Source organism: Salvia splendens, chromosome 6 (genome assembly GCF_004379255.2).
Source record: "Salvia splendens isolate huo1 chromosome 6, SspV2, whole genome shotgun sequence".
Taxonomy (NCBI): domain Eukaryota; kingdom Viridiplantae; phylum Streptophyta; class Magnoliopsida; order Lamiales; family Lamiaceae; genus Salvia; species Salvia splendens.
The window spans coordinates 8,769,179-8,789,255 of NC_056037.1; the positions used below are offsets into that span (position 1 = coordinate 8,769,179).

The window sequence follows — 20,077 nt, forward strand, 5'->3', positions numbered from 1 at the left end:
TAAACCAAATAATTAAATAACCCAATGATATACTTATTAGGATCATTGTGCATATATACATAAAAAAATGGATCAAAATGTTTAAATTCTGTAAGAATGAATTGTACAACACATAGAGAAAAAGGAGAAAAATAATTAAACTTATATGGAAAAATATACCTATGATTCTTATCTTGCACATCTTGAAATAGGAGACCAATGAATCTAATAATCATGTCTAGACAAAATTTGAATTGGAGTTGGCATTTCTACTATTGCCGGTGCCTACTTTCCGATGGCGCCTCGCCCTTCTGTCTCTCCCATGCCTCGTTGGGACATTCTTAGTTTGAATGCTTGTGAAGCCATTAGCTACAACTCCAGCAGCCGAGGTTCCGTTATTGTGATTGATGGTAATAATGGGCGGAGGAGGATAAACATGAGCGATTTCTACGGGAGGTGGAGGTGGAGACCATCTCGCGAGCACGTCTCTGTGGTAACCCTGTGATGGTAACCATAGAACTCAAAAATGTGCATCAAAACCAACATGAATGAACGAAAACCAGTAGTACTAATCTAGAAAAGTTCATGGCCAAAAAAGGCATGAACTTTGATGTGATTTTGGTTATTAATGCCAAATTATCCAAAATACCTCAAAACTAACAACTCCTTCAAAAAATATCAATAATACCCATAATTCAAAAATAAGAGTACCTGGACGACAAAGTTACGTCTTTCACAGTCCAAGAACATATTGATCGTGTAGTTAGTTTTTGACGATATCTTATCCCTCACGGTGGAAAAACTTATCTGGTCCCTCGAAGTGAAACGGTCCACTTCATTAAACCATAGACAGGTGAAGAGATTGGTGATCGGAATATGCTCCTTGATAATAACACACCCCTCCGGAACATCTGCAAATGATACTAAATGTCGTTAAGCATATTCAAGTACAACCCGTTAAGCATACTCAAACCCCGACCTATTGTTTGGAGAGGGAGTGTCTTACCACTAGTAATGGGCAATTTTGCTGATGAATATGGCGTCAAACCCTCCTTTTTGTAAAACTCAATCTGGAAATCAATAGAAGAATTCTCGTATTTCCCAGCGGCTTTATTAGCCTCTGCTTCAAGAAACACATCAAAGCGCTTATAATGCCTTGATATCGCAAAGCTTGCATTTTTCCTCCACAAGAATCTACAACAGTAGAAGAAGAATCTTCATTTAGATGACATTTTGGTATAAACTAGAGCGTGGATAGACAGTTACACACAAACCTTTCTAGAATTTGAATGGGATCCACAACCAGCTCGAGTTTAGCATCGATCCACAGTGAGTACCGAGTGTTAGGGAAAAGCCGATGAAGTAGAAGTTTGGGAATCTATAATCGCAAAAGCAAACATTGCTAAGAATATCAAATATCATAGCACTGCCACAAAGTCAAATGGAAAAAACAAACTTAGATAAGCACTAGAGAATAATACGGGGCTAGGACGCTAGGTCAAGAGCCTAGTACAAAGATGGATCATTGTACATGATAACGTGCATTTTTTTTCCACCAGCCAGACCCCATTTCAATTCACCATAACTACAAATGACAGCTAGAGAAGTGATTAATGGTTGTTTTTCTAGGGGAAAAACTCGTAAATCTGTGTTCAGCTCAAAAGAGTGACAAGCAAGGTTTTCTAGCCTTTACCTTTCCATTGCGTCTCGGATCAGAATAAGGTAGGTTATGGACAACTATAATCCTCCAGAGCCCGACTTTCTTGTCACTGCCTAGCTCGGTGGAGTTCTTTAAAAAGTCTGCTGTTTCTTCATCCACAAACATGTGAAAGCAGGCATTCGTTTTGGTATATTCTCTAATTTCCTTCGGTTGCCGTATCAAATCAAATGCCCCTGGTCAAGCATAAATCTCCTACATTAATTAATAAAAGATTAAAAGAAATCAGATATAAACCATGTTGGTGGCCAGTACCAAATATTGCTGATGCGACTACCACTCCTCGACAGTTTTCCATCTCTAGAAGGTCAGAATCATCAACATCAAAACCTGTCCCACGACCCGGTTTCACTCCTCTGACAAATCTAGTACAAGTTTACCAAAAATAAGAAAAAAGAATGTCAAACCCAGATCTTATTTGATAGAAAACAGATTGATACTACAGGGTCACACCAAATGTCCCAAAAAAGAAACTATCGTACCCACAGTGGATGTTCATCGACTCTCTTATATCATAGGAATCGCTTCTCTGCTGCAGAGAAGGATAGCCACCGAATTCTGACCCTCCAAATTCAGATTTAGTTAAATTTTCTTCGTGAATGTATGTCAAATCCCTGAGTACTGGAGAAACAGAAGATGCATTCGGCATCAGAGCAATGGCATCTTTCAAAGGTAGGTAGCATACTGGGCATGCTGCAACGAGAAAAAGAGTCCACAAGCTGAGTAAGGCCCTCACATTATAACTAGCTAAAGGTTTCACACTAGTTGTAAAAACAAGAAAACTTACGACGTGGCCCGGTCCTCTTCTTATCGGCTGGAGGCGGAGGCAACGCAAAATGTTCACATGGATTCCCGGGTGGGAGTTCGTACCCAGTAAAATATACAGGCGGTGGAGGCGGAGGTGGCAGAGTGGCATTTAAACTCCCCAGCACTTCCAGAGTTTGAGAATCGGAACTTCTAATCACAATAAGTTTATCATTGGATGTTGGTGCAGACTCGATATTTATGCGTGGAAGAAGGCTGTCTCGGGCCTCCTCACCTGCAAGATAGCATCCTTTTTTCGTTTAGCAAAGAAATCATCCAAATCATAACATTTCAACAGTCAACATTTTAAACTAAAACTGTTATCAATCAGTGAACCGCTCTACTTATATTACAGCAGCTCTGTGAAATCATCAGGCAACAAAATCATATACAAACTGAATAATATTAGCACTGCTATTTCACATAACTTTCATTGATGTAGCATCACAAGGGTTTCAGAATCTCACTTCTCTACAAAAACAATACAAACAAAAAAAAGGCTATATTTCATTCTCTACGTTGTTCAGATCAACCAAACAAACAACAGCAACAATGATCAGGCCAGCAAAATCATATGCAAATCACACACATTTTTAGAGGATAATTCTCCTAACTTCTATAGTTAAATGTAGTATGACATGGGCTTCACAACCTTATGTATCAATCCAGATTAATGTGTGCTTCTCAATTCATTCAAAAAACTAATCTATCCTATGATCACTAGGTTGTCCAGGTCCAGAAACAAAACAACAGCAATAACAATCAGAACATAGGAAGCCGAACCTTTGCCAACAATCAACACCCACATGAAAACGACGAGGGACACGAAACACAGTAGCAGCATTCCAATCTTCTTTCTGGGGGCGAATTTAAAGATCCAGTGGAAGAATCTGTCCTTCTCCTTGAGCATTTTAGGCGGCTTCCTTGAGAGGGGCGGCGTACTTTGTATTGGCAAACAGAATGCAGCATTCTGAATCTGCTGCAACGATCCATAACTTCCCGAAGATCGCAGACCCAATGACCCTGTAGTCATTGTTTTCTCCTCAACCCCAAAATTTCACCTCTCATCTCCCCCCTTCCTTCATCCAATTGCTTCCAAATCCAATCTCCAACCACACCTCAAAAAGTGAAAATCTCTAGTTGGAGCTCAAAGATTCAATCTTTATCACTTCACCAGTACAAATTAACTTCAACTACAACCCAATCATGCCAATTAGCATCAAATAATGCGGAATTCGCCTAAATTTCTCAGCACAAATTCTCAGGTAAAACTATACAACTAAAGTTCAATTGAAATCCCAAACAGATAGTTTCCAATCTAGCAAATCAATGCACAAAAGTACAACAAAAATGCTGCCAAATTTTCTGAACTGAGCAATAATTCCAAGACTGAGAAACAAAGTTCAAGAACAACACTTAGATCCCAAATCCAAATTCCGAACCTACCTACCTTAATCACACGAAACAACAATGATAAAATCCACAAATTTTTTACTCGAGTGGAGCTGTAATGGGCGACAAAAAGGAGATAAAATTTGTTGAGGAAAATAATGAATGGCCCTGAATTAGAGGGCTGGTAGGTGATCGAATCCTAGGGTTTGTGCGAAATCGATAGAGATCAAGATTTACGAGGCCATCTTTTAAATTGGAGAAGAATGTATATGCACTAATTATTGGGGTATATATTTTCCTTATTTATTTTTCTAAAAATTGTTGAACTATATGCGTAGAAAATGGTTAATAATTAATTGGATTATATTTACAAGAGTGATTAATAATGAATTAAATCGGTTGGAAAATGATTGAAGAGAGATAACATGCGCCATGTGCACTACAGTTTTGGACGGCAGAATGTGTTTCCTTATCTTAGATCACTTCATTTGGAAACCAATTTCATCGCACGTTTCAATCTTTACAATTTTTTTTATTTACTAATCCAGCAAACCCTATAAATTCGTCTTCATTTTGACTCAACCAAGGCTTGCGTAACTTGAAAATATATATGTTTAATTTGAAGGAAAATTTAGTTTGTGCCCTTTATTATTAGTTAGATATTCATAATTACTAGTATAATCAAACGGAGTATAAAACTATTTTAATTTTATATAAATGGGAGCAAAACTATTTTAAATTAATATAATACGAGCGGTTTCAGTAAGATTTTTTTTTAAACCAAAACTTTTAGAACTGCAGATCATATTAGTTCTTTGATAAACCGGAACTTTCATAACTGCAATTTAGTACTATATTTATATTCGTAGTTGCCATTATAAAACATACTCCCCCGTCCCGTGTTATTCGCACTTTTCATTTTAGGTCGTAAATTTGAGATTGATTTTTTAGTGTAATTAAAATAGTATTTTAAGTTTAATAAGAGATCAGAGAATACTTAATTAACTTTAATATATTTATTAAATACTCAATTTCTTACATAGAATATAAATAGTGTAAATAGTTTGAAACGAGTCAAAATTGAAAAATGCGAGTAACATGTGACAGAGGAATATCAATTCTTGATTCAATATAATTCGTTAATTAAATCATGAACTGATGTAAAATCAGAAATTTGGATTTATGAATCAATGAATTGAAGTTAGATCATGAATTGATATGGTTTATAATGTCAACTAGTGTATTTGAGAACTGAAATATGGACCACGACCTAATATAAATATCCCCTGAAATATGCAATATATTTGAAAATTTATTAGTACTATAACTATCCTATTATTATATAGTAATTTAATCTATTTAATTAGTTTCAAATAGTTCATGTATTTTATTATGATTATCAATTGTCCTGCGAATTTTTTATCAAACTAACCAATAGTTTAAGTGGAGTATTAAATTAAATTTAAAACAAAAACATAGGTAGATGACTCACGTCGTGACTGAAATATTATAAATTCGAAATTGAGCTAGCAAATCATAAGTAGACGTTGTAATATCTATAATAGAGATCGAGGAAATGGATGGGAACAATAATTAAATTATTAGTTGCCCTGTTATATTCTAATGTATTCGTTTTCTTTGGTAACACATTTATGTATTATGTTTAAGAGTTATTAACACATTTAATTATCTTTTTTTAGCTTAATGCCTAGTTAATAACGCATAAAGATAGCTACATATGTTTGACATTAGTATTTTAAGTAACTTATTGCGATGTTTAAGTTTTTTTACTTTTATTTAAGGAGGAATAAGTACTACTATTATAAATTTTCAATTACCTTGAAAATAACTCAATCCGACCTATTGAACGGAGGATAGGTATAATATCTTCTGAGCTTAATTTCTAGTTAGGAAACATTAGACACTTCATCCATTATTTTTTTCATGTAGTTAAACAAATATATAACCAGATTTTTTAGTAAAGTTATCATTAGTTTTGTATAATTATTTTTATAATTATTATTAGATCCAAATTAGTTACTTAATTTTTTTGCGTTAACTATATAAACATGTTTATGAATGAAGGAAAGAAGAACGAATTAAACAGAGAGAAGTAGAGAAGAGACGTCAAATCTAATGGAGTAATATATAAAAATAATAATAGGACTAAACATATCACCGTCTTAACAATATACTAAAATAAATAATAAATAAACAATAAAAAACAGCAGTATGTATTCTACATTTAATTAAATTAGATGAAGTGGAATATATATTTTTATCACAAAATAAAAACTACTCAAAAACTATTATACAAATAAAAATTAGAAAGAAAAATCGACCAATATAATCAAATTATAAACTGCACCTATAAATATTCATATTGTAATTGAATACATATATATAACCGTAATTGCCAAGATATTAATGACTGAAAATGGCAATGAATATTTTTATATTGGACGTTTAATGCATATAATACAGTTTAGAAATGCTCAAGCCAATGGGCTCTATTGTGTTTTGGGAATGTCATTAGTTTACAAAGTTTCTTCATATTGTATATTGCTCCAATCACTCATTAATACCTTAGAAAGGAGCATTCATCGGTTTTGTAAATTGAATATTTTTATGGGTTTTGATCTATGCAAAACTAGATTTAAATACAGAAACGCAGAACAATATCATACATATGACACTTTTATGTCATAGTTAGTTCATTTTTAGGTCATGCTAACAAAACATGACATAAAATGATCTTAGCATGACATTAAACTCAAATATTATAATATGACCTAAAATTGCTTAATTATGACCTTCCGTGTTTTTGGTTAATTATTGACCATTAGATCATCTAATCCTAGGGCTAAGATTTGGGCTGCATTTCTGGATTTAAATGCATTTTTATTTTGAGCATCTCCCTATATATATATATATATATATATATATATATATATATATATATACTATTCATTTGACATATTTTGTTAGAAATATGTTTTTATTTAACGGTTGTGATCTACGTACTATACCATATTCCCTATACATAATACACCCAATTCTTGGCCTGAAAAGATAAATAAATTACTTAAATCGAATCAATAATATTTATATTTTGTTAATTTATAATGTTAATGTTAAAGTTAAAGATAAATGATGAACTCCACTTTAAGTAGATAAGTTTTGTTATTTTAATTTCACTTATAGTAACCTAATTAGACACGTACACTTTGCCTAATTGTCATTATGTTTGATGTTAATACTAACCTAATATCTTAACAATGTGTTCAAGTGTTATTTCATTATTCGTTTGTGTAGCAAACAGCCCAACCCGAATATTCACAGCTCTGATGTATTTTGGTAAGTATAGTTGTTTATTATGAGTTGAGATGTCCAGAAATCAAATTAATTGATTTGTATTAAAAATGTTTAATCAGGAGCAACAAAATAGAACCCACTAGTAGTATTTGTTCGTGAAAGGCCTCATTTCTCCACAACCACCTCATAATAACCACAATTAATACTAATATTTATTAACGCTGTTTTTGGTTGGCTTTATCATAAAATACATTGACAATCCTATTCAAGATTCAAGAACATCGTTTTCATATACTGTAAGTTTCTTTCTTTTTTGAGGAGGAAGACATTATGTTTTAATCATATAATGCTTATTAATTAGTAAAAATAGCGGTCTAGCAACACGGCCATGAACAAGGCAAATCGAACTTAACAAGGGAATGACATGAGTTGCTACATTTGTTGATCTCTATGTACGAGAAAATTTTATATAAGGTAGAAATATAATAGTAACATTAGATTATGATATCATTTTCAAACTAAATTGCTACTACTACTTAAAACAGTAGTGGTGCTATTTTCTGTTGGGCGAAAACCATGATATTATTGGGTATCTATAGCTGTCTAATGGATAGAAATACAACAAAGTACATATTAATGACATTTAATTTGTTACCTATTCTAATACTAGGCTTGCAGGGAGTTGTTAATGGAATGGATTAGTACATAACTCCCAATTATTTGCATGTTTAGTTCTCTAACAAGATATAATCTAGAGCTCTAATTTTTCAAATCGAATGACCCATATATGACTTATACATATAGAGGGTGTTCGGTTTGCAAGATATGTATCCGAGATTAAATTTGTAGTGTGTTTGATTCATGAGATTCAACCCTACAACTCAATCCTAGATGGTAATTATGAGATAATTAGTCATAGCTAACCCCTCTGTGACTAAAAATAATCTCACAACTCAATCATAGATTGTATCTTGTATTATTTTATCTTGGAAGACGAACACCACCATAATGTATATTTAACTGCGTATAACAATATAACATGTACTACATACTACTCCCATATTAGGGGTCCAACTCCCATGCACTCCCATATTCAACCCTGAGTAACCTAGTATAGTCTTTTCATATGGTAGTAAAGTTCTAATTTGGTCAAAAATTTCAATCACATTAATTGTTAAGATCTATTCATCGTCTAATTAGGGATAACTTAGACCAAACACAATTAATTTTGAATAATAATGTGACTTATAGCTAGCTAATTCAATCAATCACCCTATGTCAGTACCCACCATTGAAAGCAATAGCCAATAGTAGGCTAATGGGACGAAAGGGATTTTTATAGGGACAAATTCTAGATTTTTGTCGAGAATAAAGTTTGAGAATTAGTGACAAAAATATTTTTAATTACTTTGCATAGGGGAGGCTGTTTTAAAAAGCGACAAACTTTTTGGGTAAACTCGGAAACTAATAAATTTCAAAGATTATGCTTCTAGTTGCATTCCACTCAAGATATTCATATTTAATTCATATTTATTTTTAATGTATTCTACTCAAGATGTCCACTTTTATAATTTAAAAATAAATTCATCTTTCTTCTCTCCTTATTAATACTCCATATTCAACTACATTCTCTCTATTTACTTCACCTAACATCTCCTCCTAAAATCCTGTATCATTAAATAATATGAATATTTTGAGTGGAATGTAAGAAGTAATTAAGACATACTTCATCAGTGAATTATAACTCTTCTTTGTTCCGTTACTCCACTTAATAATATATGTCTAGCAAAATTTAAAATTTGAGAAATACTAATAATTATTGAGCCTTTGTCTTTCAACATGAAAGACGCTCCTCATTGTGAATTTTTTTCATTGACCACACCAGTATTATTCATCAACCTATTAACTATGTGTCATTTCTGGATATATACCACGATTGCTATTGAATAGGTTGTCTACTAGCTATCTATCTATATAGATTGTGAAACTTTATTTATTTTTTCCGGCAAGGTATGGATAATGATCATCTAGTGATGTAATCATCATTTCCTACGATACAAAAGGGTTGGATCATTTGTTCGATAAACTCCAAAGTTATGAGAAAATGCTTATAATATGGATAGTTACAATAATTTTTTATAGGAATTTAGGTCGACACAAAACACTCGAAAATAATTACTCCAAATGCTTAAAAATGAGCCCATTTTCATTGGTTGGATGTTTATACATGTTAAATTGAACGATGACCTAATCTCATCTATCGATAACCTCTAAAGTCTTCTACTTATTTTACCAAATTAGTTCCAGCAAAAGCATAACATTACAAAAGAAACACACACACACAATGACACAATCTCTGTGAAAGCAAAGCAAAAAAAAGTAGCCTTTCAACATGTTGATGACACTAGAATGTTGGTTGCATCATGGGCCGCGCAGTCGAGAGCTGGATGGGCAATGAAGGTCGGAACATTCTCACCCGGCATCACCACATAAACCTCCATTGCCTAACAAATTCATCACACATGTATCACAATTCATCCTTATCTCAACAACACCTAATTAAGACTCTCAATCACTTTCTATGATCATAAACAAATAGAGAGAATCATATATTTACGACAATTAATGAGAGCTAGCTAGTCTTATCCTATTCCTCGTATCAACAACTGTGATCGGGTTGCACACCACAGGGGCTAGGGTAGGGACCAATAAACCAACAAACTTGTAAATGGGGCCAATATTTTTCTAAATTAACATATACAGAGAGGAATCCTCATTGTACTATAATCACATCATCTAATTTATATTATTAAGGAAAATGTGAGCTTTATGACATGGAAAACAACAACTAAAGCACTAAGTTCATTGGTTTAATTAGTTGTCTACGTACATGTATATGCTGCAAAATTTCTTCTTTCAACAATGTTACTAGTATTTATGCTGGTATATATAATTCTTAGTAAGATTAGGGATCTTAATTTATGGATTTAAATCCCCTCTTGTTTAATTAAGACATGCATGTTAGCATAAAAATGAAAGCTCAATAATTAACAGCATTGTATGTAGGTTATAAGTAATAGTTGAAGCTTTCAACTATGTTAATTTTTTAGAAATTATTATCAGAACCCCACCACACATCCTCCCCCACTAAGAAAAAGAACACAAAAGAAAGGGAAAACAAAAGGCATATAAATTGCTTGCCATATGAAAGCCAAGCAGGAAAAAGGAAAAAAGTGAATAATTAAAGTTGAGGTGATTAATTCAGTGCAATAGAAACAACAAAGTTGAAATTTTCTAAATCAAGAAAAATGCTACAACCATCTAGTCAAACTGATCATGAAAAAAAGCAAAAAAAAAGTAGGATTAAAACTTAAATCTTTTCTAAAAAAATTACTAACTCTGTAATTTTATCAAAACAAGAATCATCACAGCCTGCAAAATAAATGAAAATGAAAAAAAAAATAAAAAATTATACTCACTTTAGGAGAAGGGTGGTAGGGTGGTTTGGCATCGGATTCGGCAGCAATAAGATGATCGGGAGGCGAGGTGGTTCTGAGGAACTTTTCGAAAATGGCCATGAGGAGAAACATGGAGATGAGAATGGCGGTGGCGACGAAGCCGAATGAGACTGCATACACGGAGTCGTCAAAGTGGCTCCACTGCTCGTCTTTTGTTAGATACAGCGGCGGCGGAGCCGGCCACCCTCCCCATCCTTCTCCTTCGCCGCTCATATATATATATGTGTGTGTGTGTGTGTGTGATTTTTGGTGGAATTGAAGATGAGATGTTTAAGGCTAGCTAACTCAACATAATCTGCACCAACATTAAGTTCTCTCTTTTTGTTTGTATGATCAGTTTCGATTTTGGAGAGAGAGGGGGTCGTCTGCGTTGTTGTTTGACAGTTGAAGGGACAAGCTTTGTCTGCGTTGCTCTTGTGTGATTTTCATTCACGTGCAATTTCTTAGTCATGAGAGCATCCTCATTCGTGCTCTTGTCAAAGAGCACGGACGTGTGTCCGAACCCACCTTTATTATTTTTTTACTCTATGCTCTTATGCAAGAGCATAGCACCCACATTCATGCTCTTCCACAAGGACATGCTCAAGGGTCCCACCATTCTATTATTCAATTTAAATAAAAACATTTCCACAATATTAAAATGCATTAAAAATATCCGGAATACTATTACAAATTACAAAAAAAATTAAAAATTACATAATTAAAATACTAAAAATTAAAAATTACATAATTAAAATACTAAAAATTTAAAGTTACATAATTAAAATACTAAAAAATAAAAAATACGTAATTAAAGGCTAAAAAATACCCCGGTAGGAGACTATTCCTCTGGCCATATCCCCAATGTTCTTCGGAGATCCCGTATCATTGCCAAATGTGAATCAAGTTGCTCGGGGGTCATATTTGACCTATCGGCCAAATTGAGTTGGGCCAAAAGGGTCCACAATTGGTGGGGGTTGAGGTGGCACAAAGGGAGCGGGAGCGGGAGCGAGAGCGAGGGCGGATGGAGTCGCGACGGCGGTTGGTCTTCGTCTTCTTCCTTCCTTGCGGCTGGCGTTGGGAACTGTTCAGGCCGGCGTCGGGGCTACCCAAATTAGCTCCGGCGAGCTGGCTAGCCACCTCATCCTCGCCAGCGTCGGATAGGGATACCGACCTCGACCGTTTGCTGGAGCAGCTGGAGGAGGATGATACGCCTCCCATATACTTCGGATGCACACGCACCTCCTGCCAAGTGCTGAGGTACTTGAACGGTTTGTAATTTATGGATTGGTAGGTCGTCAAGGCGGCACTGATGATGTCGAGCTTGCTCCTACCGCTCCCCACCTACCGCTCTTCCTGGAGGTAATACCCCTAGAACTTTTGGATTTCTTCGTTGGCTCTGAATATGGCATTGCGAACCATAATCTCATCGTGCTCGATGGTTCCAGCAGGGCGGTTTTCATTGTACCGGCGAGAGACGCGCCACCAAAACCTATCCCCGCTTTGGTTCGTGCCTATCTCCGGATCTTCGGAGATAATCAAATAGACTTTGAATAATTGATCCATCTCCGCCGGAGTGTACGAGGTGTGGATACCACGAGGAGTAGGAGTAGGAGTAGGAAGATGAGGAGATTGAGAGCCGCCGCCGCCGCTCCCTCCCGATATGGGTTCGGGTGCCCACCCGTATTGCCCATCGGGGGCATCTTGGTCGTCCACCGGGTAAGTCCTGTAGCCACCCGTAACTTAAGAACCTTGGGTTTGAGGAGGGGCCGAAAATTGCGTTTCCGGACTAGGAAATGGTTGTGAGCCAAACCATTTGTGGTTCCAACCGCGGGAGTCGGAGGGGTGATCGTCGGAGCTGGACATTTTTTTTTGTAAGTAAGAGTTAAAGATTGAGAATTGATAAGAGAAGATGAGAGAATTTAGATGAGAATTGTATAGTGTGGTGTGAAATTTTTGGTGTGGAGTGGGGGCATTTATAGATGAAAATGTGAATTTTGAAAAAAAAATTGAAAAATAAATTAAAAGTGGGAGAAAACGGATATAATTTATTAGGAAGTGGGAAATATTTTTTTTTTATTTAATTCGGATTTTTTAAATTAAATCCGTTTTTTTTAAAAAGAAAAAACGAAATTGCCAACGGCATCAGGCGCCGCCACGTCAGCTGCTCAGCGGCACGGACGTGCTCGATGCATCGAGCAGCGCCGTGCCAGCGGCAAGTGCACAGCGGCGAGTAGGGGTCAGCCGCGCAAGCAGCACGGACGCCGTCCTTGCCAGCGAGCACCGCTGCAGATGCTCTAAGCACTTTTTAACCTTTTTTAAACCAATGCTCTAAGCACTTTTTAACCTTTTTTAAACCTCAACATACTTCATGTACTTGCCTTTCAATTTATTGCCAATCAATATATATTCACCCACACATAAAATATAAGCTTAGCACTAGCACTTAGGCGAGCGTTCAATACAATACATTTGAATATTTGATACCACGTAAATAATTAATCCCTCCTTCCATCAAAGTTTATCCTATTTTTCCATTTCCGTCCGTCCCACAAAATTTGTCTCATTTCACTTTTTACCATTTTTTGTAGTGGACCTCATATTCCACTAATTCATTCCTACTCACATTTCATTATAAAAGTAGGACCCACATTCCACTAACTTTTTCAACTCACTTTTCATTACATTTCTTAAAACACGTGTCGCGTCAAAGTGAGACAATATTTGAATGACGGAGTAACTTTATATGCTCACATCACATATTTATGATTAATTAAGAAGTAAAAAATTTGACATAATAAACTAACTAAAGTATATTTTGCGAGGGACATTTGTATATAAAAAATAATGGTGCCTATAAAATTAAATATAAGTTTGGAATGTAGAAATAGTGATTTAAAAAAAATCGTTGAATTATCTTGCAATGAACATTTATAAATCAAATACAATGATAAAATCAGAGAATATAGGCCCAGTAACCGGCCCATTACTTCTTTACAAGTATACTACTAATGTAGTATTACTACAAATTTGCATATGATACGGTGCGAATATTACTTGTTGGTGAAAATTAATATTATAAATTCTTAGTTTACTCAATTAATTAGGATATTAATTTCTAATTAATTGTATCATTTTGGTGTGTGTGTTCGGTATTAAAATAGTTGTATAGTTTCAGACGAAAAAACATCTTTGACTCCAACTTTTTTGACGAATTTTTACTCGTTACAATTTTAAAGAAATACTAGTACTAAATACTAACTCACGCACACTTCCGTTCTCAACCTATTGATTGATGCATGAAAAGTAAACACTCTATTATTTTAATAAAAAATTATTTTTTACTAGTCACAAAAAAGTAGTAGTAAAAGTTAAGAATCATAATAATGAGGATAGCTTGAATTTCATCGTCACAGAAAACATTAGGTTATTAATAATAGGAGTAGCCTATATAGGTTTATGAGTGATTATGAAACATCATCAATAAAAGTTTTAGGATTGATTGGAAAAAACGAAACAAGACAACCATAAATTTAGGATAAATTGGATTTCCTACCTATTTTGGACAAACAATTCTTTTCATATGATCCCATTTATAAAGTAAAGATAGATGACCTACAACATGCACTCACACCACGAGCCACACTTGGTGATTTCAAGCCGCACTTGTGCAGTTGTGTAACACTTTTCACTTTCTCTTTTTTTCGCTTCTTTTCACTTGTCTTTTTTCTTTTCTTTCTCTCTTTTTTTTTTCTTTTTTAAGGTTACCAATTTTCCAAAAAGAAAGCAATTTATGTTTTGTTCTATACATAAACATTCATCACCATCATGAATTCTCTAATTTCACTTTTTTCATCAGTTCAAATTCTCATCTTTTTCATCACCACCATTCCAATAAAATGTCACATTTATTATGAATTGCTTTTCAAATTGGTTTGATTTCTACATATGAGTCAAATTCAAAATCACAAAATTCAAGTTTTTCTTCTCAAATTTTGGTCACACCTTGCAAAATTTCGATGTTCGTATAAATTATCCAAATTTCTAGTCTCTTGCCGAATAATGCTAATCATACAATGTTTCTAATTATTTCATGACTGCTCATGTCCATCAACTTAAATTTTAATCACAACCACATTCACTTCCATATATCTTTTGGCAAATGTATCCTCAGTAAGGTAAGTATTTTCTAGAGTCCTCGAGGAGAAACAACTAATATGAGAGTGTCCAAAGGACGTCATCTTGTAGAAAGGTAGTATTTGTGAAAAGGCTAAGAGAATATAAGTATATCATTTGAGCCGGAATTCGACAACGACCAAATTATCAAAAGAGGAAAATCATTTTGATCTGAGATGGTGTTCGTTTTTGTTTCCCAATGTTATATATTGTCATCAATTTAATTATGAAGAAGAATTATAGACGCCTACAACACAAATAGCTCTGCTATCTCTCCAAAATGTGTGTTAATCAATGGAAGACGAAATCTATGTAGAGTGAACTTACACAAATAGTCTCCGACAGTTTAGGGTTCAAATAGTCACCATCCTTAAAAATAATACTCCCTCCGTCCCCTAATAGGAGTCGCTCTTTGACCGGGCACGAGTTTTAAGAAATATAGAGAAAAGTTGATTGAAAAAGTTAGTGGAATGTGGGACCCACATTTTTATATTGGTTTTATAATAAAATGTGAGTGGAATGAGTTAGTGGAATGTGGGGCCTACTACCATTTATGGTAAAAATGAAGAGTGACTCTTAATGAGGGACGACCCAAAATGGAAATTAGCGACTCTTATTCGGGGACGGAGGTAGTATCATGGAACATTCCTTGAACTTTGGATTTTGCTTTTTAGATCCTTTCATTTTATAAACTAAAAGACCCTTAACAACACAGAGAGTAAAATAGATAAGTGAATAAAGAATAAAGTAAACTAAACAATAAGGTAAATAATTGAAGAAAAAGTAAAATAGAGATATTATAAAACAAAAGAGATTAAATGTGTTGATTTTCTATCAAACATACTTAACTTATGTGCAGCAGATGAAACATTAGAGAAGCATTACTACTATATAACAACTTAGATATGCTCCAAAGTGACAAATTATCTTATTCTAATGATGTGTATCCAATCTTTTATTTTTGTAATATTACCATTTACTAAGTTCTTAATGTTCCAAATAGACATCACGTGTTAATATGTGGACTTAGCCTAACTTCGTCCGTGCCATTACATGCCAATATATGGAAATAATTTAATTAGTACTACTACTTTTTTGTCATTTTCTTACATATGTTTAACATTAATCTTACAAATGTGTCCAAATCTGATATGGTAGAAAAAAATTAAATTACAAAATACTACTCCACTATTAATAAATAAATAGGTCACTCTCAAACTGTACTCGATCATGCTTACGCATCTAAATTGTGGCTCCTACCGCGAACACGACTTAAGGGCACCCGCAACGCTGTGCCGTTGCGGTTTCTATGCCGTTCCGGCAGAACGGTTCCGCGGCGGCATGCGTTGCGGGCTTCGTTCCGTCGCCATTCCGTGCCCATGCCGTTCCTATGCCGTGCCGCGTTCCGTTCCGAAGGAACGCGGAACGAAACGTTCCCCACGCGCCGAGGCGACGTGGCGGCCTCCCATTCGACGCGTGAAGCCCACTCGCTGCCCCGCGAGTGGGCTTCGTTCCGGTAACGCAATAATTCAATTTTTTTAAAAAAAATTCGAATTTAATAAAAAAAAAATTGCAACGGTAATGTGACCGTTTTTTTTATATCCGTTTTGTATTTTTATTTATTTATTTATTTACTCTATAAATACTCCTATTTCATACTCATTTCAATCACAAACACACATCTATTCCTCTCTATTTCCACCCCAATTTTCATCTCAAATCAACTCTGCTTTCCTTCTCCCAAATTTAATCAAACTAATGGATCTTTTTGAACAAATGCGTCAAATATTGCAACAATCACTTGAAGAAGATCGACGACGGGAGGCCGAAGAAGCCGCGCCGCCCCAACGACGCTCCCGTACGTACATCCATCGTAACCGGGAGGAAGCCGCTGCAAGGTTAGTACGCGACTACTTCTGCGATAACCCGGTTTGGGGAGATACGTACTTCCGTCGCCGTTTCCGCATGGGGAAACCTTTATTTCTCCACATCGCGAATACTTTGACAGCCCGGGAAGAGTTCTTCCAGGAAGGGTACGACGCGGTCGGCCGTCCCAGCCACAGGACGCTGCAGAAATGTACTGCAGCAATCCGCCAGCTTGCGACTGGACAAACGGCCGACATGTTCGACGAATACCTCCACATCGGAGACAGCACTGGGCGAATGTGCTTGCTCAAATTCTGCAAAGGCGTCCGGGCAGCCTTCACCGACGAATTTCTCCGGAGGCCAAGCACGACCGATTGTCAGTTCCTGCTCGACCTTCACGAAACAGTGCACGGATTCCCCGGGATGCTCGGCAGCGTCGATTGCATGCACTGGCAATGGAAGAATTGCCCGGTGGCGTGGAAGGGGTCCTACACGAGCGGCCACAAAGGCACCCACCCAACCGTTATACTTGAGGCCGTTGCCGACTACCGCCTTTGGATCTGGCCTACCTTCGTGAAGACGTGTAGTGGGTCTGCGAACCCAAAGCAGACTCTTTTTGCGCAGAAGCAAGAGGCTGCTCGCAAGGATGTGGAGATGGCGTTCGGGGTTCTCCAAGCGCGCTTCAACATCATCAAAGCCCCGGCTCGTACGTGGTTCATGGAAAACATGGTCGACATCATGTATACGTGCATAATCTTGCACAACATGATTGTCCAAGACGAAGGACCCGAGGCGGGAAATTGGTTCGACGACGAATCCCCCGGAAGCTCAACCGCAAGTAGTCCGTCTCGAAGTGGAGCGCATCCGTCTATACAAGAACGGTTATCTATTCGTGCAAGGACACGCGACTCTAGTGCCCACACCCAACTCCAACAGGATCTAATTGAGCACATTTGGGCAAATTTTAGCGGATGAAATTATTAAAATTGTGTACTTTTTATTTTTTTAGGATTTTAATTGTGTGCTTTTTATTTTTCTAAAAGTTTAAATTTTTTTTAATGTTGTGTGTTTTTTAATAAAGTGTGTTTATTTAAATTGAATTGGGTTGGAAATAAAAAAATGAAATTGAATGAATAGTAATTTAAGGAACGGTTAAGGAACGGAGGGTTGCAGGTTCCGTTCCTTAGTTAAGGAATGGAGTAAAAAAGTACAGTGAGGCCCTCAAATAGTGGTTTAAGGAACGGTGTAGGAACAACGTTGTGGATGGCCTAATGTGTATGTTCTCCTTTCTCTATGCAATTTAGACAAGCAAGTCCTCTCTTTAGATTGACTTGGTGGTTGTGTTCGTGATATGTTGTTTGTCCTTAGGTGGTTCTGTTGTAGTTTTGGTTTGTCTCTTGCTTTAGTGCTTTTATTTTACCGCAGTTTATTTAACATTTATCAATAGCATATTTAGAGCATCCACAGTGGTTGTAGCTCAGCAATAGCCCAGCCATAGCCTAGCCACAAACTCCTCCTGCCACATCATCAATACTAAAAATCCACCTGCCACATCAGAAATAGTCCAGCCATAGCCTAGTCATATCATAAATAGCCCAGCCACATCAATAGCCACATCACTAATAACACAATATACGGAATTTAATTTACGAGACATATACGGGAAACATTAATAATACTATTTTAATTTAAAAAAAAGTACAATAAATTAAAAAAAAGTACAAAAATTTTTAAAAAGTACATTAATAAAAAAAATGACATTCAAAATCGCAAAAAGTACATTACTTAAAAAAAATCACTCGCCGGCTCCCTCGCCTCCGTGCAAATCGCGTATATATAGTGTTTCGAAAATTAAAATAAAAAATAAAAAATCCGCTCGGCTATGCGCTGGGCGATCCGGGCGCTGCAATGGAGCCGAGCGGATCGCCCAGCGGATTTTGACCACCTAGCGCTAGGCGAAATTGATTTCCAGAAAACCGCTCGGCGGTTTTCGACTCCTCCAATGGTTCGCCTAGCGACCGCCTAGCACCGGCGCTCGGCTAGGCGGTGCGCTAGGCGCCATTGTGGATGCTCTAATAGTAATTTTGTTTTCTAGCGCTTGGTGAACCTCTACCGACTTATTTTGATAGTTTGAGCATTTTGGATTTCAAGATTTTAGGATTCAAATCTCCTCATTTTTAATTGCAGAAAAAAATTGAAATAAATTTATACTCTATATATTGTACTCCGTATCTTCACTGTGTTGTTGAATTTAATTTGTATATGAGACAACAAATCATAAAAAACTACCACTTTCTGAATAAAATGGACCAAAAAAGTAATAAGATGGGGATGAAATTTGTGTTTGATAAAACTGGAGCCACTGTCATAAGATGCCAACCACACTGACTAGCCCACATCACACCCATCTAATTCCAACCAGTTAAGGCCCGCTCACTATTTCACTCTATTATTGGACCAATCTACATTTTATTTCTTCCACAACTCCAAAATATTTGTTTTCTTGGGAATTTACAAGAAAAATAACTCTATCTACAACACAGGAAAATCGTTGAGCCATTTGGCTAAGCAATAGTATATCACATTCCCTTAGTTGTATAGATCTGATTTTGTTCTAAACAAATAGAAATGATGAAATTTTAAAAGTGTTCAAGATTCGGTCTATTTACAAAGATCTCTTTTTTCTTTCTTTGTCTGAAATGTGAATATACCAATTTGCAAAGAGCCAATTGAGGTTATGGTGAAAAGGTACAAAATTGCAAACAGCCTTTTGAGGTTTGTCATTGTACTAAAAGTTCTTTCAAGATATCATAAGATATTTCATAATTTTCAAAATTTGAAAAATAATTCCTCCAAACTTCAAGGCTGTTGAAGGCTGCATAGTTCTTATATCAGGGCGTATCATTTCATCAAATTTTGTTATTACTAGTAGTACTATATAACTAATATCAGTATCATTTACATCGAAGTAAAATATGGGAGTCAGGAAGGGAAGTGTGGATTGAGATGACAGAGAATAAGATGAGAGTATGGAGAATTGGCTAAGTAGTTTTTCAGACACAAACAAAAATAGTGCTGCAAGAAAAATCCAGTGTTATTTAAGGCCACTTCTTATCAACTTTTGTTGCAAACAAAAGGAGTTTCACATAAAAAGGGTTTGTTGATTTGATGTATCAGAAACATATGAATACATCAAACATATATATGGACCGTGTTTGTATTTTTATACGTATACATAAATTCCTCCCTCTGTCTTATTAGCTCCAAGAGAATATTGGACAACAGTTTCAAATCAATATCAAACAGCTGTAAATAGAATGGAATAATATCT

General features: G+C 35.7%; 2 protein-coding genes across 2 annotated transcripts; both read right to left on the reverse strand.

The window, feature by feature from the left end:
• On the reverse strand, nt 1-4,185 carry LOC121806234 (probable hexosyltransferase MUCI70). Its single transcript, XM_042206209.1, has 9 exons — nt 3,284-4,185; nt 2,484-2,735; nt 2,179-2,389; nt 1,952-2,061; nt 1,673-1,872; nt 1,254-1,357; nt 986-1,173; nt 691-890; nt 1-478 (listed from the first exon to the last, which is right to left on the reverse strand). The coding sequence occupies exons 1-9, from the start codon at nt 3,531-3,533 to the stop codon at nt 218-220; spliced, it is 1,776 nt and encodes a 591-aa protein (XP_042062143.1). The 5' UTR covers nt 3,534-4,185; the 3' UTR covers nt 1-217.
• Nucleotides 4,186-9,395: 5,210 nt separating this feature from the next.
• Nucleotides 9,396-11,142, reverse strand: LOC121807191. The gene is made up of 2 exons (XM_042207402.1): nt 10,687-11,142; nt 9,396-9,711 (listed from the first exon to the last, which is right to left on the reverse strand). The coding sequence occupies exons 1-2, from the start codon at nt 10,936-10,938 to the stop codon at nt 9,595-9,597; spliced, it is 369 nt and encodes a 122-aa protein (XP_042063336.1). The 5' UTR covers nt 10,939-11,142; the 3' UTR covers nt 9,396-9,594.
• Nucleotides 11,143-20,077: the final 8,935 nt, after the last annotated feature.